The sequence below is a fragment of the Clytia hemisphaerica genome, unplaced genomic scaffold, assembly GCF_902728285.1.
Source record: "Clytia hemisphaerica strain Z4C2 unplaced genomic scaffold, Clytia hemisphaerica genome assembly, whole genome shotgun sequence".
Lineage (NCBI taxonomy): Eukaryota > Metazoa > Cnidaria > Hydrozoa > Leptothecata > Clytiidae > Clytia > Clytia hemisphaerica.
In genome coordinates, this window is record NW_027103253.1 from 122417 (window position 1) to 148453 (window position 26037).

General features: G+C 34.8%; 4 protein-coding genes and 1 long non-coding RNA gene across 5 annotated transcripts in view; 4 read left to right on the top strand and 1 right to left on the bottom strand.

Annotated features, from left to right (window-relative positions):
- Positions 1-10836, bottom strand: part of LOC136798121 (dentin sialophosphoprotein-like) — a 43279-nt gene extending 32443 nt beyond the window's left edge. The window contains exons 1-2 of the mRNA XM_067054708.1: positions 10750-10836; positions 4526-4756 (exon numbers count right to left, since the gene is read on the bottom strand). The gene's annotated coding sequence lies outside the window, so the exon portion shown is untranslated. The remainder of the gene's footprint in view (positions 1-4525; positions 4757-10749) is intronic.
- LOC136798188 (uncharacterized) lies at positions 146-2135 on the top strand. The gene is made up of 2 exons (XM_067054772.1): positions 146-212; positions 1248-2135. Exon 2 carries the CDS (start codon positions 1323-1325, stop codon positions 1947-1949), a length of 627 nt encoding a protein of 208 aa, XP_066910873.1. The 5' UTR covers positions 146-212; positions 1248-1322; the 3' UTR covers positions 1950-2135.
- On the top strand, positions 4533-5021 carry LOC136797362 (ras-related protein RabZ-like). The gene has a single exon (XM_067053949.1). The coding sequence runs from the start codon at positions 4533-4535 to the stop codon at positions 5019-5021; it is 489 nt and encodes a 162-aa protein (XP_066910050.1).
- On the top strand, positions 6072-7177 carry LOC136798196 (uncharacterized). Its single transcript, XR_010845360.1, has 2 exons — positions 6072-6354; positions 6613-7177. It is a non-coding gene; the product is annotated as an uncharacterized lncRNA (long non-coding RNA).
- An 8510-nt stretch (positions 10837-19346) lies between the features above and the next one.
- Positions 19347-25899, top strand: LOC136798201 (BTB/POZ domain-containing protein KCTD3-like). Its single transcript, XM_067054783.1, has 19 exons — positions 19347-19426; positions 20112-20165; positions 20444-20489; positions 20731-20804; positions 20925-20983; positions 21191-21271; positions 21408-21545; positions 21741-21825; positions 22042-22160; positions 22268-22312; positions 22483-22598; positions 22739-22826; positions 22976-23092; positions 23550-23720; positions 23834-23989; positions 24121-24217; positions 24560-24692; positions 25107-25152; positions 25304-25899. Exons 1-19 carry the CDS (start codon positions 19377-19379, stop codon positions 25597-25599), a joined length of 1971 nt encoding a protein of 656 aa, XP_066910884.1. The 5' UTR covers positions 19347-19376; the 3' UTR covers positions 25600-25899.
- Positions 25900-26037: the final 138 nt, after the last annotated feature.

Consider the following 26037-nt stretch of genomic DNA (forward strand, 5'->3'; position numbering starts at 1 on the left):
ATAGAAATGATGTTTCGTTGAGAGGGTTTGTGAAGTAAACAAGATGTCAGTGAAAATGTTTTCATTACGTCATCTAAAACTACAAGACCTTCTGACATTACAAAATAACAGTCATTTTTCTTTCTCGAAGTCAACGTGGTAACCTCCAAAAGTGACTCTAGTAGTTAAAGTTCGAAAGGAAGAAAGTGACGAGGTTGCTAATGAAAAATCAGGTAGGTTGTGATCTTATGATAGGAAAAAGCAAAGATATTTTGGTAATAGTGTACAAATTTCGCCATAAGGGTTCGCATTGGGGTTCCAAGCAAAACAGGGGAAACTGAGAATGAGAAACTTTGGAATTGAGATTTATAAATGAGATGTTACTATGGTAAAAAGGAGAAGGAAAATTAGGATCTGTTTTGAGTAGACATGGTGTTAACTAACCAGTGACTTTTTGGATGAGTTGGTTGTTGAAAGGTTAACTAACCAGTGACTTTTGGATGAGTTGGTTGTTGAAAGCTGAAAGGATTTTCTTAAGGGAAACCATATTACAATGTTCAGATTTGTGATATGCTCTTAAATAGAATCGCAATGGGAGAAGGTTTTTCAGCTTTCAAGAAGGCTATTCTAGATCTTTATGCGTTGCGGAGATATTTTGACTTGATATAGATTTCTTAATCTTTTTTGGAACTCTAAGTTAAGCGTATCGTTAAGACCTTAAGTTGAAGACAACCTACTAAAAGCTGTTTTACAGGGCAGAAGTTAAGGGGCAAATATTCATTAAAAGTACTTTAACCAAATGAGAAAACAGACAAAAGACCGAGGTAGGGGGGGTTAATGATTCATCAGTTACCCTAAATAGAAAACTTTGCAGGAGGTCTATAAACGAAGCCCAGATTTCTTAAGAACCTGCTCTGTAACCTCATTAATTTTTCATTTTTACGAGCTGGAGTAATAGTTTCATGTTAATCATCGTTAATGAAAAAGAAATTTTGTGTTTACAAAAACATATTTTTTCCATTTGTTCCTCTTCTTTAAAAGGAGGGAGGAAAAGTTAGACCAAGCAGAACTTTTTCCCTCAACACGGTAAAATAAACACCTGCTACGAAAATTCAGGAGGGGAAAGTTTTCATTTTCTACAATCAAAAGGAAAAGGATGAAGAAAACATAAAACTAATGAAAAATTTTAACTTTTGGAATTCGCTTTCTCTTTCTTCACGAGTTGGTGAGCTTATACTTCAAATTATTTTTCTTTTTTTCGAATACAGAACATCAACAGTTTTAGAGAAGTGTGAAAATGATTTAACATTAGAGAAAAAAGGAATGCGTTAAAACAATTTAAGATGGCAGCTTTGACTTTATCACTTGATCATATCATCCTACCAAAAGACGTCACAGATGAGTTTTACTCGACATGGCATAATTATTACGGCGAGTTATTTCCCTCGCCCGTCAAACCGAAATATCGACCGATGAGCAAAATCTTCGGAGGTGAAGGTGAGAGTATAACCCAGTCCTCTCCAAACTTGTTGGACAAGGTGAAAAGTCCGCTGGCAGCGGAGAGTCAACCATTAGCGTTAGAGATACCAGTTTGTTTGAGTCGGACGAGTCGAGTCGGAGATGACATCGATGAGTTTATTCGAAACAATCGAAAAGAGATGTGTCGCAGCAACTCGCTGAACGATTTGATCAAAGATTTCGACGATACTGATATTTTCGCGAAAGTTTTGGATGAAAATAATAAACAGACAGAAAAAGAGCTCGGTATACAGCCATCAACATCCGTCAAAATGCGCACCAAATCTGACAGCGTGGTGAGGGGCTCCAAAACGAACAGATTCTCATGGTGTAGTTCATCCACCCTCAAGTTCTTAACGAACCTCCCTGGTAAAAAGAAAGTCTACGATTGTGTGACAGAACAAGCGAAATTTGATGAAAGCGGAAATGGTGCCGTGTTAAGAGATAAATAATCATAATATTCTTAGCTCCCCATGTTGCAGTTATTGTTCAGTTGTTTCTTTAAACGAGCGGGGCAAAAAGCAGGGTCTCATTTTATTACTATTATAGAACCAAGTGATTTTCAAACGCTATAACTTTAAGCCAGTAAAGAAATATTACAGGTAATTGACAAAGTACTGAAGTGTGATACAAGAATTGGTATTGATATTTTCTAGGATTATTCTTCGGAATACGAGAAAAAATAAAATACAAAGGGCGTATTCTTTGCGTAGGTGGGCGTTTCGTTTTGCAGATTTAAAGCTAGAACTGAGATCCTTTTTCTGCTTTAATTGATATCCCGCAGGTAAACAAATTAGTCATGAAAATACACGCAAAATGAAATTTTTACAAAAAGGGGACCGACATTCTATTTTTAGGCCTTGCTTTTTGCCCAATTCTCCCAAAGAAGAAAAAATCCACAATTTTATTATCATTCACAATGTCGAAAACAAAAAAATCAAAAATTCGTTAATTATTTCATTAATTTCTCTAATTATTTCTATCGGTTGTACATAAAATTATAATATTCATAGAAAGCACAGAAAAAAGAAGTTATAAATAAAAATTGTACATATCTATACACTGAACTCTCTCGTTGTTTATACTTTACATCACTAAGTGACGTAATCCAATTACCTCGTGTCAGATGGCTAATCTCGGAATGTCCCTCAGGCTTATAACGCCAACATCCCGTTCCCGTTCCTTTATAATTGGCATCATACACACAAGTACAGAGCATTAAGCCGTTCACATAACTGAGAGGGGTTGGGTGTCACTTGTAAGTTTATTTCTGGCATCACATAGATCAAACTATTTTCTCAAGTTCAATTAAATAGCTGTTAATGCAAAGCATTCCATCGGTGTCCAACCTTTTTCTTTCGATCGATAAATATTTTGAGGAAAAAAGCAAGGAGAAAATATCGAAATCTGGCACAACTCACTGATGACTCTGACTCATTCTCGCAAGCCTTTTCAACGTAAATGAATTGTATTGTATTGTAATGTATTGTAAAGAGTCGATTAACAGAAAAATGGACCAATGAGTATTTGGTACTTTGTTGACCGGTCTGTAAAATACACGTTGACCACCTGCCAGAACTCAGGAACTGCTGGAACTTTTAACTTGAAATTTTCACCAGTGATAGATTTTGACCATTTAAGACAGTGTACAAAATTTCAATTTAGTTACGTGAGTGGTTGATATTTCACATACTGCTCCGTATTTTACCCGATATGCTCACTTTCAGTATAACTGCTCGTCCAATTTTGCTGAAATTTTGTATGTTATCAATACCTAACACTTGTATAAATCTCCCGGGGGGAGGCAGTCAGGCAAATTGACCGACGGGTATGTGCGGCGGTTAAGGGTATGTTTTTCAAAATATCAGAAATGCACTGTAAGGGTGGAGTTTTGATAAATGCACTGTATGGGTGGAAATTTCAGCAAATCTAGGAAAAATTGCAAATTTTTGCTCAAAAATCCACTGCCCCACCCTCTGGGATAAATCTTCGAAAAGATACTTGTTTTTTAAATACCAATTCATAACACAAGTGATTAAGTAAGAGAGAAAAGGGAGTCAAGAGAAGTAGCATCAATATCGAAAAAAGACAGTTCAAATCTCCTTGTAAAGTTTGTAAAGGCCAAGATCTGTCATCAAAAAACCTTGGAGGACCGGCATGACTCAGAAACTATGGTTAGCAAGGATAACGGTTGCGAAGAGAGGTATTCCTTTCAATAGAAAGGAAATGGTGCATTCATTCATTTAACACAGTGTTGTAAATCTACCAAGCATCCTCCTCTGAGCATTTAAAGACATCATGCAAAGCCCTCCTTAAAATATGCGGGAGATGTGTTACCTAAGCTTCTAAACGCCGGAAATCATTTAAAATGCATACTTTACGATCTTTAATATTTATTCGCATACAATATCGATAGACAGCCTTCCTTCCCTAATTTGTTCGTTAACAGAAGTCGCAGAGGATATCTTTTCACTATTTTAACAAATTTCAAAAATCATAAGAACTGAGAAACAATTTCCTTTCTGTTATAACATTGCAGCAAAGGAATGTCGTTTAATTGGCGCGATTCTATCTCTGGCCACAAAAGTGATTTATGAAAAAATATTTTTTTTCGACGACAACTAAACAATTATAAAGCGACCAAAATTGTTTTCACGTCAACGAAAGTCGATTTATTGCTTACATAGTTCATTCCGCATATATTTACATGTGATTTGGTCAGATATTGGTGCATGAAGGACAGATAGATTTTTTAATTAAAGATTGAGAGAGTGGGAAGTAGTAACAAGTGACACTTGAGTGCGAAATTGAAAACAGTGTAACATTTATTTTTCAATATCTGAATGAGCTCGCGGTTCATCAAAATGCCTTGGAAGATACGCAAAAAGTTGAGAGCTTCCAAGAAATTTTTGCTCAGAAAGACAGTGCGTCGCACACGAGCACAATCGAGAATTTTTCAACTTTCAAATACAGTGGCTGTGCTTGGGGAGGTTGCATCAGGAAAAACAACAATTTGTAGAAAACTCACCTCCAAAATGTATCCAGATGGCTTCGAGCGTGCAACAGAATATTACAACGTGGATATCTCGTTGAATTCGAAAGGTATTTCTTGTAAACATGAACTTTCCGTTCACGACACGCCGGGAAACCTACGTGAAACCTTCCCGCATCTCTACGAAACGGTCATACGTAACAGCGATACGTTCATTCTCGTCTTTTCGTTGGCCTCATCTAGTGGTCTATCCGTCATCTATCGAACCTTAAACGATTTGAAAAACATTAAAGGTACAAATGTTCCGATCCTCATCATAGCAAACAAAGCAGATTTAGAAAGTAATGCCGAAACAGACATCAAAAATCGTTTTAAATTCTACAGAGACATTGCTACCTTAAATCTACCAATTTCAGAGATATCCTTGGCGCAAAACGCAGACATGAAAAGACACTGGATTCCACTGTTGGTTGATTTTGAAGAGCGACATGACATTTTGAGGAGAAGAGACCCAACTATTGTTGTGACTTGAAAGCTGTGAAGTGAGTTCATCGAAAGCAGAAAGTTCATGCTTCATTTGATGAGGAGGAAGTTAAGGTTGATGTAGAGTTTTCAATTCCAAAGATCATCAAATATGAGAGCTTTGAAACAAAGAAGGTCACATTATTTATTTTTATGAGCAAAAACAGTAAATTTTGGGATTGCATCGAGATACTTTTTGTAGTTCGATCAAGTTACAAACGAGGTGAAAAATCGGATGTGAATGAAAAGTATAAAACTAATGAAGGGTAGAGAAACACTCCTGGTTGTTGTCAAAAATTGAGCAATATTTAAGTGCTTTGGAGCAGCATAAGAATCTTTTGCAAAGTTAAAGTTGTTAAATTCGTGACTGCCAAGATGGTAGGTACCTTAGGGGCCTAGAATACCCTTGGAAACGTATAGTATCGTACAAATTTGTTTACTTCCCAAATTCTCAGTTTTCACTCTGAGATGTTTCATAAACATTTCGAAGAAAAAGATGTTTGGTATTTTTGAATAATTGAAAACCCACGGTTCGTCGGCTGACATGAAAGAGGGAGCCCTGTGAGAGGCAACTCAGACATTATTTGTAAATTTTTGCAAATATTCCAAAAAAGAATCAGCATCAGTTTTGATGCAGTTTATGCTTCTCTTCTTTTGCTGAAACTTTTATTAGTCACAAATTTTTAAAACTATCTTTATAATTTTGTTTTTAGATTTTTAAAATATTTATGTTGAATTTTGAAAGGAATTTCCTTGAGCTATACAATTTCTCAACACTAGAAATACAATATTTATGACAATGAATTTTTATTATTCAAACTTCAGTGAACTTGAGACTTTTAAGGAACCTAACTTTAGAGAGAGAAAAATTGAGATAACGAATTTATCCTAATCAAAAAAACTGATTAACATATTCATCAATTTTTCAAGACTAGGCTAAAAACAGATATGATAAAACTTGAATGAATTCAGAGAGACTTCTATAGGCTATTTCTATACATGCAAATATGGTGGGTTTTTTTTTAAAGAAATATTTTTTGTTTAACACTCCCCTCTAACTCTCACTCAGAGATATCACACGAAAGTACGAGACATACAATTTGTTTATTTACTTTGTTTAGTTCAGGTTGTCCTTGACATCAAATCTTTTTGATTTTATCTTTTGATATGACATCTAAATTATAATATATAAAAAGAAAGACTTAAGGCTGAGCTACAAAGCCTGGTGCAGCTTCACGAGAAATCATTTTGCAGATTGGTCAAGTTTAAAGAACATTCCACGATGAATAACTCAACAAAGATTTGTTTCATTTTATGGCTTTGTTTCTCAATACAGTTAGCTTGTAAGTAGTTCAATATATTAGGTGGCTGGTACAACTAAGTGATAACAATATGTGGCTAAGAATCTTTCGGTTATTTGCTTAAATTTCGAGAGACCCCAAGTATTCGTTTTATTATCAGAATAGAGAGTATTATATTAATCACAGTATTGTATTTAAAGAACGAAAGGCCAAACGAATCTTTGTTTAGCTTCGGCATAACTTCCTCGAATCTTTAAAAAGGAATTCAGTCAACTAAAACAAAATCTCGCTTTCTTATAGATGGTAAATTCATCTTCCCAAATTCGAGAAGAGTGAGAGATGTCTCAAACACAACAACTACAACGACAACGACGACACTAGAACCTTCCACTACATCCAATACCACCCTAGCGTCCAATCAGACGACAGCGATCCCAATAGACGACTCTGATGATTACAAAGCAACAAATGAGCTAGCTTCATTATTAGTAGCAGCAGCTTTTGTTCCTGGACTAGCTTTGGCATATTTGTTTTGTAGATACGTTCCTGATTGGGTTCAACATAAAATTGACAATGGATAATACAGTTATAAATTAGATGGTATTACAATTGGTAAAATACAAAGTTTTCTTGGCGATGTTAGAATCTTTGAAAGAAATTTCGGGGATTTTTGATCAACTGTTTGCTATGACATAAACGTTCAGATTAAAAAAAGGACATTTAAACTTTCGAATGAGCACTTAAGAAGGACATGAGCGTTCAAATAACTTCGATGTTTTACTTAACATTTGAGTAATCATCAAAATCTTGTAAAATATCTTTTTGAAAGTAAGGAAATCAAAAGATTTTCACAATTACACAACAACTGTTATCTTATTTTTTTATTCAACCTTTCAATCCAATGACGAATCGCTCTCAATGTCAAGTTAGCATGTTAAGTGGTAATTATCTCATTAATGGATCGCTTTAAAAGATTTAAGAGCTATAAATTGAATATCGTCTTATTAAATAAAGACGAGATTATCATGTCTTAGGTTATTGTATTTATTTAGGCTTGCGAATATCCAACATTAGATCCCATTATGTTTTCCTAAAATTCGTCACACATTTAGTTTTCATCCCATTAAAAGCCTCAAACCACTTTGTTGATACAATATAAAAGAATGAAAAAAGGCAAAGAGTAACTTCTTAATTATAAAAATGTCGATTACCACAATATATTCCTAGACTGGAATGATAATTATTTGGTAGTCAGAAGTAAAAATATTATCGAAGCACATTTAGGTGACGTCAGTTTAATAGTTTGTGGGTGAAGAAAAATTCTGATTGACCCATCAAAGAATCAGAGAGACGTCTGAAAGATAACAATCTTTATTGATCTCATCGGTGATATAGATGTTGAATAAAGACGATTCACGATTCTGTGGCCTTCTTAAACATACGGTAAACCCCTCTTTCTTTTGTGTTCGAAAATATGAATAGATAAAAACGAATACATTTATGACAATTTCAGTTTTAGAATCACTACCATTTATGTACACGCTCTTTTTTATAAAAACAAACTATATAGGAACATAAGGCTTCAATGGCCAAAATGTTAAGAACAAGTTAAGAACATTTTAAGGCTTTGCAGACTCTAAAATGGCCAATTTCTAAAGAAAATGGACAAAAATGCTCACAAAATGGTGAAAATAAAAAAATGTTAAGAACATTTTTAGGCTTAAATCTCAGAAAGTTAAGAACATCCAAAGGTCCTAAAAATGTTGGATGTTCTTATAAAAAAACGTTTAATATACAGAAACTAAAGCTATCTTTGATTGAATGACTTTTAAAAGTGGTAGATAAAATAATCCGATTTCAATGAAATTCCTTTTAAATTCTTGTTGCAAAATTGTAAAACAAAACCAGTTTCTTGAAAGCGTTCCCATAAGATAATAACATTCTTGGGTTTGTCGGATGAATCAGTCTGCAGATGATTAAGGATTGGTAGCCAGGTACGAAAAATTACAATCAAGAAAATTAAAATTCACTTTTTACATCGACGTTAATACAGTCCCATGTATTTTATAGTGTTAACCCTCACCCCTTTGTAGGGGGGCGGTGGAGCCTCTCCAAAAACCACTTAACAAAGGTAGAGAAAGAAAGCCTTGTAAAGGGAGGATTAAGAAATAATGGTGTGTAGAATTTCAAGAGGCTCAGTAAAAATATTTTTGGATATCACAAATCTTTCTTGCTTACCAAGGCATTTTTCTCTAAGCAACTTTTTTAGTTTGTAAGAATTGTGTAAATTGTGGAATTTTAGACAAATTATATCATATCATAAGAGAAAGTTGTTTGTTAACAGTAACATGCCCTGTCAAAAATTAAAAACTTCATTTACGTACAATCTTCAGCAAAACAATCTTGTATAAGGTTGGCAAAATTCCATGCTTGTTCTAAAAATTCCACAAAACTTGAAAAACCTTCAACAAAACATTCAAAGGTTTGGGTAGTCAGAAGGGGAGGGGTGGAGACTCCTGTGCACACTTTATGAAATTTGTGAATGTATTATGAAATATTATTTAGAAATAATCCCTTGTCAGCCTTGATTTCCCTTATTGAGTTTTCTGCCTTTAACTAGGAAGATTTAAGGCTCCCTCTAAAATTTACAAGGTTTATAAGATTGAATGAAAAATAATTTTCATTTTGTTTGAGTCAATTTTTCCTATAGACTGGAATCATTTTAGTGTCTTAGGGACATTGATATAATCAAATTAATATTACAGATTTGAGAGAGCTCCAATCCCAATGCCCTTATTTTATCTTTTTTACGTCTTTTATCTTACTTTACTAAAACAATAATGTTTCTTCAAATACTGAATATCACTAAGACTCTAGTAAGGTGAAGTTTTGGGAAAGGCATATTTTAGCAATCTTTCTACCAGTACTCATGAATAAAGGGAGCATGTAGCTCCAGGGATTAAGGGATGGAAGGTTAAATTTCATATTCTGCAAAGTATCTTTTTGAGTGGATATAACTCTCCAGCCTCTGAAATAATCAAACAAATCCAATCAAAGTCCATTCATTTAAGTGTATGCATTAACTTTTGTTTTCCTCGCTATTTTACATGGAATGCTTCAATCCTAACAACATATATATCATATATATACCATTGAAAACATAATTCAGAAAACTTTAGCAAATGAAGATGAAAAGAGAAAAAGATGGAGAACCTTTTTCAAATTTGATGATTACATAGAAAGTTAGAAAAAATGTTAAGCATGATTATTTCATAGAAGTGGATAGACCTGGGAAATATATTACTGTAAATAAATAAATAAATAAATAGAAAAAACATTTAATGAGAAATTCACACAAATATCAAATCAGAAGCATGAGTAGATAATGAAGAGAGTACATAAATATTTCAAGAAAAGAGCTTTTAAAGATAAAATTATTGCAACTCATAAAAAATTTTATCCCACCCACTTATTCGAAAATTGTGACTGTTTTGTTTATGAAGCACTTCCCCCAAGGCTAAACTGGAACTCAAATGCCTGACACTTTCTAGTCCTACCGTAAAAAAGTCCAATAATACATTTGACAGCTGCGCCAATTTTCTGAAACAGATTTTGTCAGACAATGAGTGATAGAAAGAATTAGTGTTTCAGAAAAATGCCAGCCAAATAATTTTTTTTTTAAATAGTTTTCCTTTACACAAGCTTATTAAAAATGTCTTATATCTGAAATAAATTTTGAAAACACATTTTGGCAAGCCCACATTTTCTGTTGGAGTGGTGGGAGTGAGAGAGGTAACTGATTAGTGAGAAAGTAGAAGAATGGGTCATATTTACAAGATAAAAAATTGATCGACCAGAATTGGCGAAATAGTTTGTTTCTAAGATGTCTTAATTTTGGGTAGGTCGCTGCTAGACAAAAGAAGAGGCTCTGATAACAGATTGTGTGACATTTTTCGGACAAAATAGCAGTTGGAGTAGACATACTTACTTTTGGGCTGATTCAATTTTGTCTAGATTCAGACTGTTTTTGGCAGGATAAGGGGTTATCCTGCTGCGTTGCAGCGAAAATATATCCAATTCAATTCAATTCAATTACTGTCGGAATAGAGAGTGTCAGACTAGTGAAATGTACTCTCAAAAACGTGGGCTAAATGGCGGTATGTGTGATGCATCAGGGTCCTTTTTTTTGCATAACTAATTACTAATAACCTTGGCTTGGCCTTGCTTCAGTGTCTCTCAAAGAGGCATAAAATCCATAAAAATCAATTCAGTCTGCGAAATCAAGTGCATATTACTTATAGGTAATGAATCAATGGATCCTGCACTAATCACTATACAAATCAGTCTCATTAAAGGTTTTAAGATTGCAAATATGAAATAGGTAACAAAAATTGACACTCTTGTCTTGACGAATTATGATAATTTTTTTAGACTTACATCCTGTATGATCTTTTCGTCTTTTCAGTATCTTTTACTTGGCTGACGGTGGCTGGCAGGCTGGTGGCATCCTCCACAAATAAAATAGTGAAATGTAGGGTAAAAAAACGTACCCAAAAAAATAAATCGGCCATCTTTTTGTCGATTTCGCGCCTTATTTTTTTGTGTTTCCCGCGTTCTAGACTAGTAGAGCACTCTTCAATAGGCTAGTTCGCGCACGCTGAGAGCTGCTAGAAGTATCGATAGGTTACAGGTAAAGCAAGATCCAAAATTTTATGGAAATTTTTGCTTTGGAAATCAATTTCAAATCTGGCACCTCCTGTCTTTCTTTCTCCATTGGGCACCCTAATTTTTTTTGCTGATGATTCTTGATTTTGTTTGACATTAAGTAAGCTTAAGGTCGAAGGTCCAGTTACTCTGCTGATGAGCGAAGCCACAAAATAGAAGAGCAATGTAATCAGTCAATCACAAATTCTTGGTGTTGAAAAGCCATATGGCTTACATTCTTGTAAGTTCACCCACTTTATTCATGCCTCGTTTATCTCTCCACACAAACTGAAAACAGATAAAACTACCTAACTAGCTAAACTACTAGCTATATCAGCCCTTTTTACTTGAACCTTTTTTTGGCCATTTTTTCAGGGTTTCAGGGGGTGCATGTCACTAGTCCAACACTTTCTAGTCCGACAGTAAAATAGTTCGAATCTATAAAATAAATTTACAATTTGGATGTCTTTTTTTCCGACGTCACTTTTGTCCGAAAACGAAAGATTTTAGAGTGTCGAATGTTGAATAAGGGTTTTTCACTTGAGATAATATTAATAAAAGGGCCAAATTGAAAAGTCCCGTTCCTGTCACGGAAGGAAATCAGAGCCTTTTTTGGTCTTTTTTTGAAAAATGGTAAAATGAATGAAAATAGTATTAGTCCTGAATTTAAAGCCTTCATAGTACTACTACTTCCAAAGCAAAATAAATTTCATAAAAGTTTTTCCTCGTTGAATAATTGAACTTTGAAGGTTATGTCACGGAAGGAACGCAGCGAAGACATTAAAAAAGACAAAAGTATGCTGATTCAGATTCCTGTGAATTTAAAGATAATTTTAAAACCAAAATACCACCAGAAGAAACTTATGTCTATCTGCTTGTCATTGAAAAAAGAACTGAGTAAAAAAATTAATTTCAATGGCTACAGGCCTTTGCAACTGAGAAAGGTCAGTGTCACGGAAGGACACCGTCACGGAAGGAAAAAATTCCTATTTTTCAAAATCAGCAATAGCGTAAGAAATGTTGACTGAAACTAGTGAAGTGACACATCATATCATGAATCATAGCCATTTTTACTATTCAGCTCATTTCAAAACCTTGGAACTGTATTTTTATTGTTCAATTATAATGGTGATAATAATTAGGAAATTTTTACAGGAAAGATTATATTTTTTAAGCAAAAAAACGTAAAAACGCGACCTTGCAAGCCAGTGAGCTACTTCCAAAGGCTCTAATTAGCATATTTCCATGGTGCTGAAGCGATTTAGAGGATTTAGAACCAGCTAGGAACAGTAGTTTTGCCAGAAAACCGGTTTTTAGGCCTCAAGAGCCGCCTGGGCTTACGCTGTAAGCTTACAGCGCTTTACTGGAGCCTTAGTTAAGCTTATTCTGAGCTCCATACAGGGCTGAGCTGGTTCCCAATGGTCATAAACCTCGTGGGACACTCCCTTGCAATGGATTAGACCCATTGAAGTCCAGCGAAGGAGGCAGAACCGACGAATTTTCACTAAAATAGCCTAAAAACGTTTTAAAAGCTCTATTCAAGCGTTTTTAAGGCTTTTTTAAGCAAAAAACGTAAAAACGCAATCTTGAAAGCAAGTGAGCTACTTCCAAAGGCTCTAATTAGCATATTTCCATGGTGCTGAAGCGATTTTGAGTGTTTAGAACCCGCTGGGAACAGTAGTTTTGCCAGAAAACAGGTTTTTAGGCTTCCAGGGCCGCCTGGGCCTACACTGTAAGCTTACAGCGCTGTACTGGAGCCTTAGTTAAGCTTATTCTGAGCTCCATACAGGGTTGAGCTGGTTCCCAATGGTTCTAAACCTTGTAGGACACTCTCCTGCAATAAATTAGACCCATTGAAGTCCAAGATTTCTAAAAATGACAAGATATTTTTAATCCGTCACGGAAGGACAAGGTGAAAGTGTCACGGAAGGACAATAATTTCAGACCTTGTAAGTGAATATGAAGGAGGTTGCTTTGGAATGTAATTTCATTTTTTGTTAGGGGGTACCAATAGTTAGAACTTGCAATAATATCAAGAATAGTGGACTTGCACAAAATTGGTGAAAAAACTTTTTGTCTTGAAATTGTCACGGAAGGAATTCGATATTTGAAAAAAAGTTTCTGCTTGCAGTACTTTTTTGTTGTTCGACTTATTTCAAAATGAATAAACCTATTAAACTAACTAGGGTATGTACTTGTTTTAAAACAACATTTCATTTTTGATTAATCATTTTATTATTCAAAAGAAGGTCCATTATATTTTAACACTTGTCCTTCCGTGACAAACCTCACTAGTTGTGTCTCGATAAAATCACCTGCTTACAGAGTCTAAAAGTGCGACTCGGTTGATTTAAAAGTTGAAATTGGAAAATTTAAGGGTTATTTAAATAAAAAATCACAGTTACTTATTTTGTTTGTAAGATTTTTGATTTTGTGTTTTGGTTGACGACTTTTCAATTTGGCCCAAAAGTTCATTTTGGCAGCATTTTGACATAATAGACCTTTTTTCAAAGAGGACGTATATACTGTTGAATAATTATGTAGTCCAGCCATAAAAACAATGATAGAGCCATGCATAATATTACTGTATCATGCATATTGTACCGTGAGATTGGGTAAAATGCATCAGTGGAGGCTAACATGCATAGCCCACAAATGAAAGACCTGGCTGGTCATTAAAATACAACTACGCAGCTCCGCTCGCAGCTCTAGTCTACCATTTTTGTTTTGATTTAACTTTGTATTTTAATGACCAGCCAGGTCTTTCATTTGAGGGCTATGCATGTTAGCCTCCACTGATGCAAGTTACCCAATCTCACGGTAATAATTATGCATGGTTTTATCATTGTTTTTCTGCTGGACTACATAATTATTCAACAGGGTGGCCTCTTTGAAAAAAGGTCTATTAGAAATAAAGGACCAATCAGGGTTGTGAATCACTAAAGAAGGGTCATAAAACAGCCAAATCCAATTTCTTGACTCTAACAAGCTTCCCAAAATTTAAGAAAAGTCGGCTTTATTAACCTCAAAATCGGGACTTTGGATTTTTAAATAAAAGATGTGTCTCCTCTTCCGCGACTCATATTTCGTTTTTTATGTTTTTTTTTGACTCGTTGTCGGACAAAATTGTTGTCGGAATACTGACGCATTCGTCAAATCCAACGTCGGACATTTTTACTGTCGGACTAGAAAGTGTCGGACTACTGAGGACCTCCCGTTTCAGGCAGGGCTCTGCTGGTTGGTGTATAAAAAGGCCCAGCGTAAAAAAGGCAAAAAGTTTTTTACCCAAAGGGGGCGTTATCTCTGACTCTATTTTATCAACTCAATGTCAAGGAGGTAAAAGTGTGAGATGAAAATTAACCTTGTGTTTTACTACTGAATTTTACAAAAATGAATCATTTTCAACGAAACCTCCAGAAATCTTCAACCATTTGAATGACAAAATACTGGTATCTCAATAAGAAACAAGCTTCTCTGATTAATGAAAATGCTTTGGTTAGGTTGTTGTGGAGAAAGTTATGGTTTATGTTTTCTGTTTTTGACAGATTGCTCTCTAAATTTTCAGTGTGAAGTACTGTATATAACAAGTTTTATACCATTTTGTCACCTGAAGAATTCTCATCACATTGGTATATAAAATTGTATCAAAAAAATTGGTAGAGCTTCAGGAAAAGCAGATTTTTACTACTTTACTTTCGGGTGGTTTTATCTAAATGACAAGAAAATATAGGTATCGTTTGGTCTGAACCTGAGCAAGGTTTCCCCCAAAATCATGTCTTGTCCCAATGAGTCAAAGGCATGTGAGAAAGAATTATGCTAAGGGAAATGGCTACAGGCTGGGTGTTCCTAAACAGTAAGTACCCCAATTGGGCTACTTATTGCGGGGTACCCATATAATGTACAATTTACAGAATTGAATAACCGAAAATTTGTGGAGAAAAGTCATCTGCTACCGTCAACTGCTCTAACTCGGGACAATTGGTCAAAACATATGGGATCGTTGATATCTGGCCTGTAGTTCTAGTTATTGAATTATCACACAGGCCATATTTTAGAAAGGCAAGGCAGCGTCCTTTGGTGGCCAAAAAGGGCACTTTTTCCAGTGTTTTTTTTACTAAAAAGGCTGTTTTTACCAATATTTTAGTAATTTCAAGAGGGGAAGCGTCCGATAACCGGACGCTTAAAGGGCATGAAAAATGGCCTGTCACATAATACATTACGTACATTTTTGTGATTTTTTAAACATAAAGGATAAAATAAAATAAAAAGAAGCTTAGAATATACTCACTTCAAAGAAGGAGAGAACGCTACAGGATCATATACACCTGGAAAATATTGGAAAATCTTGTGCCAAATATTAATGATTGCTTCAAATCTAAAGACTTTTTAAAGTAGAAATGACGGGAACCAAACAATTTTTTGCGATTCGCCTTATCAAACACGTCGAAGTCCAAAAAAGCACGATTGCATCCAGTCTTTATCAAATTTAGACATAGCTGTACTTTTTTAAACTTTATCAAATTCCAATAATATTATAACAACATCAATTCCCCCCTAGAGACAAACAAGAAAAATATGTTTTTATTGCAAAAACTAATAAAAAGCAGCAATAAAAAGCAGCAATAAAAAGTATCAGAAAATTCAACATAAACAAAAACTTGAGCAAACGGCTTTAAACCTTTAGGAGATGTAGAAAAAGAATCCCCTTGGTGAAAATCATGTGTTTAATTTGCTGAGTTAAAAAAAAATGACAGAAATTGAAGCTTGCAACAGATTTACACTGGAAATACTTTGGTACAACACTGACTTATCAATATCACATCTGACTTATCACTTGAGCTGCCATCTTGAAACACCACATTATGATCTGTAAAAACAATGCACGCTAAAAGTACCCAAAAAGTTAACCCGATCGGAAGAAAGTTTAGAAATCAAAGTGAGATCGGGAAATCGGAAAAAATGTATGAATTGTAGGGAAAAATATTTGTAATTTAGAAATTAAAAACTATTAAAATAAATATTTTCATATCAAAATGTAAGATAAAAATATTAAAGTTGAAATATTAAAATTATCCATGTCGATGATTCCATGATGGTGATGATGAGGCCAGCAGTGCTAAGTAAAAAAGAAAACACGGCGCGAAAATTGTTCAAACAGAAGACAAAGCATGGGGACACAAGACACAAAGAGTAAAATCGCAAGAGACAAAAAGGACTAGCTCAGGATAGAGAAAAGTAAAGATCAAAAAGAAATTTGAAAAATTAAAAAATTCCAGTTAAAATTCGTAGTTTGAAATGCTAAGGCTAAATTTATCAGGGTCTTCTTCATTGACGATATGGGTTGGTAAGGCATATCACAACCTAATTGTTGAGGGGACATAGCTGTATTCATACGACTGGATTCGTGCATTTATTGGTATTGATTTTTAAGTTAGCGGTACAAGCATGACATACAAGAGAAGATAAACAAGCAATTCGACCGTGTAGAATCTTATGCATGTAGTTCAGTTAAATTTCAAGCCATCTTTGCTGGAGGGTCTTAAGGTTAAGATTACGAATCATGGTGGTTGAACTACTCGAATATCTCCGATCATTACACATAAATCTGGATGCCTTGCGTTGTGACCATTTCTAATTGGTTGATGTTTGCTGAAGTATGAGGATCCCAGACAACTGATGCATATTCAAGAATCGGCCTCACATAGGTACGATAAGCTTGGAGCTTGATTACTTGGTTACATGTACGCAGGTTACGCTGCAGGAAGCATCTGATTTGGTTGGCTTTTTTCAAGGTGTAGTTGACATGGGTATTCCAAGATAACTTTTTGTGTATAAATACGTTGAGGTATTTAGCTTGAGTCAACAAGCTCAAGGATCTCGCTATGCATGGAATAGTCAGATAGGATGATTTTGCGCTTATTGGTGACTCTGAGGACCTTGCATTTGTCTGGATTGAATTCCATGGACAAATGCCTTTCCTACTCAATCAGATTATTTATATCATGTTGAAGTTGATAAGCGTTATTGACTGATTCAATTTTTCTGTATAATAGAGCATCATCCGCACATCCGCAAAAAGATGAATTTGAGAGTTCACACACAATGGTAGATCGTTTATGTATACTAGAAATAGAAGTGGTCCCAATACTGTCCCTTGGGGAACACCAGAATACCATGGCTTTGTCTGAGCTCTTGCTGTTAACAACTACAGTTTGCGTTCTGTTTGCAAGGTAATTTCTAATCCTGGAGATAGTATTACCTCTTATTCCGTAGTGAACGAGCTTAATGCACAGTTTGTCATGGTCTACATTGTCAAATGCTTTGGAAAAATCAAGCAAGATGGAATCGATTTGACTTCCCTCATTAAGCGATTTTGCAAGGTTATTAATGGTGAGTAAAAGCTGAGATTCACATGAATTTAAAAGTACATAATTTGAAGAGATAATTAGCAATTTAATCACACATACGCTGCTCACATCTTGACACAATTTCTTGTTTTGTGTTTTTTTTACCTACCATGGAGGTCCTTCAAATTAACTGATGTTCGTCCGTCCGTTCGTTTGTCTGTTACCAGCTTTTCTCGGGATTGGCTTGCAAGTTTTTTCTGATTTTTTGCACAGTAATGCAAGATGGTGATTCCCAAAAAGTGACAGAGCCTGATTTTTGAGAAAAAAAATATTCGTCCCTTCGTTCGTCTGTTACCAGCTTTTATCAGGATTGGCTTGTTAGTTTTTTCTGATTTTTTTCACAATGATGCAAAATGGTGATTCCCAAAAAGTGACGAGCCTGATTTTAGAAAAGTGCCTAAAAATGGGGTTTTTTGGACTTGGTTAAATTGCTTCATTAGTTTTTTCTGATTTTATGCATAAAGATAGAGGGCAAGGTTCTTTAAAAAGTGGCTCAAGTAGTTTTTTTCAGGAATTTATTTTTGGTCTTAAAAATCAAATTTTCTTATTTGGGGAAATTCCCTTATGTCATTTTTAAGGAAAAAGAGCATTTCTGGCGATTGGCTTTAATTTTTTTTTCTGATTTTTTGCACAGTAACGTAAAATGGTAATTTTTTCAAAAAATAATAATTTTGGGCAAGCTCAGTAAACAAGGGAGTGGCTCAAAAGGTCTTAGACAGTGTTCTGAAGAGTAAGAATTCTATGTGTGACAGTATTGTCACACAGTCCCCAAAGTTGACTAGCATAACATAGCCATAAGAGGCAAAAATTGCATGATAAATGTTCAGAAGGATGTGAATCCATAACAGGATCCATAATTGTTTCCACACTGATTTTAAGGCTTTTTTGCCCTAAAGTGGTGACTTAAGGCTTTTTTACTCGTAAAATAAAAATTCTTATTTTTCTAAAAGCTTAAAGCCCATTTTCATAGTGGGTATCCCCCCCACTTGGGGTTGAGGATTTTCAGATTTTAAAAAATAGGTGGGGGTTGGGTTGATGAGAAATTTCAGATAGGGGTAACCCTATGTTGGTGGGGGTGACATTTTTCAGATGGGGGTTATCGAGTTTTCTGTATTTAAATCTTTTTTTGATTTTGCAATTTTCTTTCAAATATCTTTTTCGATTTTTGTTACACCAGGTTGCACATCTAGAGAGAAAAATATAACAAATGAATGCCAGAAAAATGTTATCTAGGTTACGAAATGAGAATATTAATTTTTTTCTCAGTTCGAATTTTTTTGAAGGTCCTCTCTAATTTGTACTCCTCAGGAGTTTTAGCTGGAACCTTGCGTGTTTCTTACATTTAGGTGAGGATTTGGATGATTAGAGATTTCAGGTTGGGGTAACCCTATTTCTATTTCTTAAGTTCTTAATGGGGTGTAAAGCATCGTATGGTCATAACTCAATTTTCCAAAAAATGGACTTGAAGCTTTTTATTATGATGCGACAGTTTGCCCTTCTCAATTTAGCAGCAACTAAAGAATTATTTATTGAACCACTAATCTAAAAGTGAAATGACGAGAATATGAATTTATTTGTGATTGTCACCTATAGTTTTCCTTTTTTAACACTAGTCAAGGCAAAAATTTTCATTGATTGCAAGGCTCCTGAATTTTTTTATTACAATTAGACGTACAATGTTCTTTCTTGTATCAGAAAGTTTTTGGCTTAATATGTCTCCCTTCAAGCACTATCCGCTTCCTTAGTTGTTAAATTTCCTTTGATTTTGAGGCCCCTGAAATACCTACCTTTTATTCTAATTGTGCATTATAATCAATGATTTTAGTGTTCTTTCTTTTATCAGTAACATCGATTTCTTTCCTTTATTTTATACATGATAATTAGTGTATAATTTTTTTAAATGTTAACAATAATATGTTTTATTCAAAGATAAAAGTGACAAAACTAGTTGTAATGAGTTATCCAGATGCTGAAATTATCAACTTGAATGTGGGAGGTAGAAAGTAAGTTTGAGCTTTCTTTATTTCTTGCTCTCTTGTCCAGCACATGGCACTTCAAAGTGTTCAAATATTACAGCCTTTCAGTGCTTATTATGTGTGTGTAAAACAAAAAAAATCCAGAGCTAAAGTTGTAAATAAATGTGTTGAAAGTTGATGATATTATTAAATAATTATTCTCAACTTCAGTTGAGCTAGAATCTGGGAATGTCTGTCTGTCAGTCTGCAAGTCTGTCTGCTCAAACTTTGTGGCAGGCTGGAGACTTAAAAATTGGTTGAATTCGGCCGAAATTTTGCAAACTTGATCCTTCGGCAAATCCCTGGGGGTTTTCTTTTCAATTTTTCAAAATTTTGAATTTTAGGGTTGTGGTCACCAATTTTAGCCTAAAAACTTTGGCTGGATACCCAAATATGGTCTATTTTTATCAATGATGAATCGATAGTGTTCCTTTTTGTTACTGCTCTTGTTCTGTTCGTAGTGGCCTTTCGTGGAAACGATTCTTGAGCTAAAAAGGTCAAGGATTTTTCGGAGCCAGCCACTTAAAACATTCGTTATTATTATTGTTATATTGTTAATTATTAATTTCACAATTGGGCCTGCAAGAGACTATAAAGATACTGAAGTTGAGCTAGTGCAGTTAGCACGTTTGGTAGTTAAATATATGTTATAATATGTGATACATGTTTTTAGGTTTGCAACATCAAGATCAACTCTAACATGGATTCCAGATTCATTCTTCTCATGGTATTATTGTGTTTTTAACATTTTTAAAGCAATATATTGAATAATAAATAATTAATAACAGAAGTTTCTTTCTAAAGGCAGTTTTGCTAGTCCTTATAGCTCTGGTAGAGCTTCCAAATTACAATATACGGATTTGCATGTTGCATTTGAAACAAAAGTCTAAATTTACTTTTAACACACTAAAGCTTTCAATTCCGAAATTTATTTTGCTTTGCTTCAATCCAACAACATTTAGCTTTTTTATTCACAGGCTGAATTATAAATATGTGTATTTTTAGTCTGCTGAGTGGAAGAATACCTTCTGTAAAGGATGAGAATGGTGCTGTAAGTCTGTTATTCTTTTGTACTTAAATCATCAGTACTGTCATACGTAGAATACGTGACCAAAACCATAACTGCTTTCCACTCTCATAGCCATGAAGCATTCTACAAATTCTACATTCTAGTCTACATTCTAACAATTTAGTAAATCAAAGAAAGTTCCACTTAAGTTACACTTAACCCCAATGCTTGATGTTCAATTGTTTGCAATCATTGATTTTTAAATGCTTGTTTTTCTTTTTAGTATTTCATTGATCGAGATCCAGAATCCTTCGTCCCTGTGCTCAATTTCTTGAGGACCAAGGACTTAAATCTAAAGTAATTCAAATACACTTGAGTATTTTATATTTTTCAGTGTGAATTGCTTGTAAAGTCTGACGATGATTATACTAAGTCTTGAATCAGAAACCATATTTACTTTTATTTATTTATCTACAGTGGGATAGATCCAAAGATAGTTCTCCATGAAGCTCAATACTTTGGTATCACACCAATCGGTAAGCTTATATAGTAACTTCGAGCATTTCAAATGAGTTACTAGATTACTTCTGAGAGAAAACTGGCTTAAGTTTTGAGTCTTCTCAATCACAGATATTTTCTTCATCATTTGATATCACTGTAGACAGTGTACAAATTGATAGAATCACAAATTATGGACATAATGTCTAGTTACTTTAAAGATTTATTTAAACAATTCATTTCAGTTCGTCGATTATCTCTATGTAATGAACTGGACAATAATCCCTGTGGAGATGTTTTGTTTATTGGATATCTCAATCCACCTGGTAAAAACACTTTGCTACTTTATGATTCTTTCAACGAAGAGATTATCTTATTGAATTTTATCTAATTTGAGAATATTAATGTAACATTATAACCTTATCATAATCATGTGATTGTAGACCTTTGTATTCCCTTTAGAGCTCCCTCCTAATCCGTTGGATAAGAAAACCTCCAGACGAAGTTCCATGTGCTCAACCACAAATAATGCAGAATCAGCTCTTGAACGCGCTCAACTCTTAAAGAATGCCATTTCGGAACCAAATTTAAAATTTGATGGTAAGCTTCATGTTTATTAGCTATGATGTGTCTTTGTATTTATTTCAATATTTTAGTTCCTGTCTGATTAGGTCTGTTTGTCCTAAAGTTCTTATTAAAATTTGGAAACAAATTTTCCTAACTTAAAGTCTCTTTCTTAAGTATCCAATCAATCTTTTCTTATATTTTATATTATAATGTCCTTCTCTCTTGTAGAAGTGGACCCGAGAAAAGTACTTATCATAGCAGGCCACCACAACTATATTGCAATCGCTTATGCGCACTATGTCTTCTGCTACAGGTATTTTTCAACTCTCTGTTTTGTTATTTTTCTGATATAGCGTCATTGCCTAACCCTCATCATATAGGGCTAAGATTACAGAGGGGAAACAATTTTAAAGGTTAGAGTGCATTGCACATTCCAAGTTTCTGATTTTAGGTGCGGTGGTCTTTAGAGGGCGTTATTGAATAGAACAAACTATATTGGAGATAGAAAGTTACTTACTCCATATTTCAGGCTGGAAGATCAAGTTGGTTGGAGATTGATATTCACAAGTCAATACTTAGACTCGACTGTTGAGAAAATTTCTCTCAACGTGAAAATGCATGGAACAAAAACAATTGCAATCACTTCAGGTCAGTGGTGGTCAATCTTATATCATTTCCCATACAAGGTAAAAGCAAGAATTTCGTTAGACCTGTAAAATCTGTTGACACCTATTCTATCAATGTTTACTTTTTAGGCTCGAAGGTTTGGATTTACAATTGTGATAGTGGACAGCAGATTGGTAACTAATAATCTTTTTCCACACTTTTTCATCAAAACATCTCGGAATCGAACAAGAAATGAAACTCTACTTAATAAGGCTCCTTCGGGTTTTTCATTTCTCTAATTTTCAGGATTTTTTACATAATATAATTTTGCTGATAACAAAAAAAATTGTTTTTAATTCCTTAGGCCATTTCAATCTGACTGTTACAATAGATGCATCTTTCTTTGTTGGAACACAATTGGTTTGTTTGAGTTACACTGGTAAAATTGGAGTTTGGAATGTTCACACTAAGAGCTGGCGGGTTAGTACGAAGTATACCTGGATTGATATGTTTTGTTTGGCAGAGTTGCATCAGTCTTCATATTTGAGACACGGCTATTTCTCTCAAAGAAACCATTAGCATTAATGTGTATCTCTTATGAAATGCTTCTGCATTTTCAGGTCCAAGATGTGATTGAAATATCGAGTTACGATACAGCAGGTTCTGTTCTCTTGTTGGGTGGAACAAATGGCATCATTTTCTATGTCGGTAAGATTTGGAAATACTTTGTCTTTTGAAATGGTCTGCAATTAAGTTGCTTGTTTTTAACGCGATTCGACATTAAGCTATCTAACATCGCCATGGCTTGAAATTCTAAGCATATTTCCAATCTTTTCTCACTCTCTATCTTGTTATAGACATGGATAAATTTCCACTACGAATGAAAGATAATGATTTACTGGTGACAGAGCTATTCAAAGATCCGCAAGGAGATGCCATCACTGCTTTATCTGTCTATCTCACTCCAAGAGCTAGTATGTATTTTCGCTTTCTTCTTCTCTCACAAGTCTAATGGCTCCAAGATATCCAAAGTCAAACCATGTTCGTTTTAATTGAACTTTCGTTCAGTGCACCTCCTTTTTATTTAATAAGTATGTATGTGACAAAATTCAGATGTGACATTCAACACATTTTTACGTGCTATACATGTGCTTTGTGTTTTGTATTTTGTATCATTTCACACACAAAAGAAATCAGCCTTTTCGAATTTATTAATATTATGGGTTACATTCAACTCTCTCTAATTCGAATCTTTCTGTAATCTGAATAAGACATTTGTTCCTTCAGCTGGGAGTGGTATAAAACACTCTCTGTAATTCATTTTTTCTCTAGTTCGATGAACATTTTTGGTGTCTTGAAGATCGAATTAGAGAGAGTCAACTGTGTATCAATTTGTGATAACTTGAAAATATTATTTTTTACTTTTTGCAGCATTTTGTGGGAATTGGATCGAGATAGCATACGGGACCTCATCAGGAGCCGTTCGTGTGATCGTTCATCATCCAGAGACTGTTAGTAGCGGTCCGCAACTCTTTCAAACATTCTTGGTGCATCGTAGCTCCGTCAATAGGGTCACCCTCAGTGAAAAACAACTCATATCAGGTGAGATGTGACTCCCTTTTCTGTAGCTGTCAGTTTTTATAAGGGTTTTCAATATATATACTGAAGGTCTTTTTGTCTACTACCAATAAACTTTTCATCTCTATATTCAACAGTGTGTTCGGAGTACAATCATGTACGGACTTGGAGTGTGACACGTTTCCGTGGTATGATCTCAACACAGCCGGGTCCCACTTCCATTTCTTCGTTCAACGTCGTCGCATTGGAGCAAAACAACACGCATGCGTCGTACGCTTCTGGTAACAAGATCGGTAAGGGAATGATAACTTTATATTTGAAGTTTTGATATAGATTTATTTTTGGTTCCCTACGGCTACCTTCGACAATGGTCCTAAGTAAAGCTGTTTGATTTTTTTTAAGGCTGATTATTTCTTAATTTCAGGTCCTTACGGAGAGCGAGACGAACAACTACTTTTCGTTCAAAAAGTTGTCCCAGATACTGATCAAATTTTCGTCAGAATCGCCGCCTCTGGTAAAAGGTAGGTCTTCTCATTCAAGTGGAATTCATCAGTTGATTGAATCCATATTTAACAGAAGTTCTATAATAATTTACATGTTTTGTTAAATTACATAACTTCCGCCATTATGGAAGCAAATGTTCGAATCTGTAGAGGAGATCCCTTACGCTAATCGAACGTCTGCTTCCATAATGGCGGAAGTTACGTAACTTAGCAAAACATGAAAAACCTCTTTACAAGTTGTATCTTGGCCGGAAATCCGATTATTGTTTCCATGATGTTCGGTTGTTTTTGTGTCCTAGTACACTTTAGAATCAGGAAGCATAAAATGAAGCTATTTAAAACTATTCTTTTTTCGAACAGGCTGATGACGTGTAAAAGCGTTGACGGTTCGCGCATCACAGCTTCTACTGTCCATGAATGCGACGCAGCCGCGCGGATGGGTTCCAGACCTCGAAGGTTTCTCTTCACTGGACACGGAAATGGAAGTTTACAGGTAATTGCTTTTCGTTTTAAACCAGCTCATCAGAAACTACCTACACACAGCTTCAAAAACAATTTCACTACAAACTCGCCTGTTAAAATTTGTTCACGAAAATGACTTGAGTTATAAATCACTGAATGCTTCCCATAAATCACAAACGACGACTAGGTTAAAATTTTTGCACAAAAGATTTGAGTTCAAAGTCTGGTATATTTTTCCATATCTTTCTGGTATCGGTTTGACAGCTCTTTAAAGCCGACCTATACATATATCTGTGTTGTGTGCTCATCTTGCAAAAGCAATACAAAATATTTACACTTTTATGCATCAAAACTTTCTAAATTAATTTTGTAACTAAGTAGTTTCTTAAACGGAAGACTAATTTATATAAATGTTCCTCACTGAGCCTCCTCTTGTTCTTTTCAGATGTGGGACATTACGACCGCCATCGAGCGCGCCTCAAAAACGCCAGGTAAGATCAATCCTCTCTTATGAAAACAATTCATTTCTGATGCCGAATTTTTGTCTAATATACGTGAAATGTGCCGCAATCCTACTTAGAGTTTCTAAATGAGCGCTGACATCCCTAGGATTGAATTTCATTTCAAACTTTTTCATTTTAGAATTCGGTAACATTCTTGGACCAAGCGATCAAGAACTTTTGAAACTGTTGGACCAATGCGACCTTTCTGTTTCTCGGTGCACAACGCCAAGACGTTTCAATTCTGAAGCTTCCTTAACTTCGCAATTCCCCAACAATATTCTACGTTTCCAAAACAGTTCTTCGTCCTTGGGAACGGCATACAGTGAGAATCGATGCAATGTTGCAAGAGATCATGAACTTTTACAAGCAGCCAGCGCCGTTCCAGGGCCATCCAGGGTCAATCGACTGGAATCTTCGAGTGAATCACATAGTTGATGGAGCTTTGTTTTATTTATTTTTTTAACAGTTACAGTTGCCAAAGTTTCGAAATAATTTGGTCCAATAAAATCAATTTGTTTTTTAAAAATTTAAGGCTGAAAAATAAAACATACATTTTGAACATTCATTCATGAGCGACTCGACCTGTGTTCCCTATTTGCCGAAACTTTTGGTATTAAAATCATATAATATTCTTTTTTATTAAATTGTAGTATAGTTTGCTTTATATTTATAATTTTATAACCCAAACATTTTGTCATATTTGTCAATAAAATAGATAGAACATTTAAAGTACTTAAAAATCAAATCATCGCATACTTTAATGTGATAAACTTTCGCGGGGATTAAATTTCGCGGTTAGGCCTATCCGCGATATTCAAAAATTTCATGGGGACTTAATTTCGCGGGTGGCACTATTTTCACGGTTTTGTGACT

What these genes read in the sequence shown, in the direction of transcription:
- LOC136798188 (XM_067054772.1), top strand. Translation starts at nt 1,323, where the DNA reads ATGGCAGCTTTGACTTTATCACTTGATCATATCATCCTACCAAAAGAC.
- LOC136797362 (XM_067053949.1), top strand. Translation starts at nt 4,533, where the DNA reads ATGTATCCAGATGGCTTCGAGCGTGCAACAGAATATTACAACGTGGAT.
- LOC136798201 (XM_067054783.1), top strand. Translation starts at nt 19,377, where the DNA reads ATGAGTTATCCAGATGCTGAAATTATCAACTTGAATGTGGGAGGTAGA. An exon ending in ACCAAGGACTTAAATCTAAA is followed by an intron (nt 20,805 to 20,924) that starts GTAATTCAAATA and finishes ATTTATCTACAG; the next exon opens with TGGGATAGATCCAAAGATAG. An exon ending in TGGATATCTCAATCCACCTG is followed by an intron (nt 21,272 to 21,407) that starts GTAAAAACACTT and finishes TATTCCCTTTAG; the next exon opens with AGCTCCCTCCTAATCCGTTG.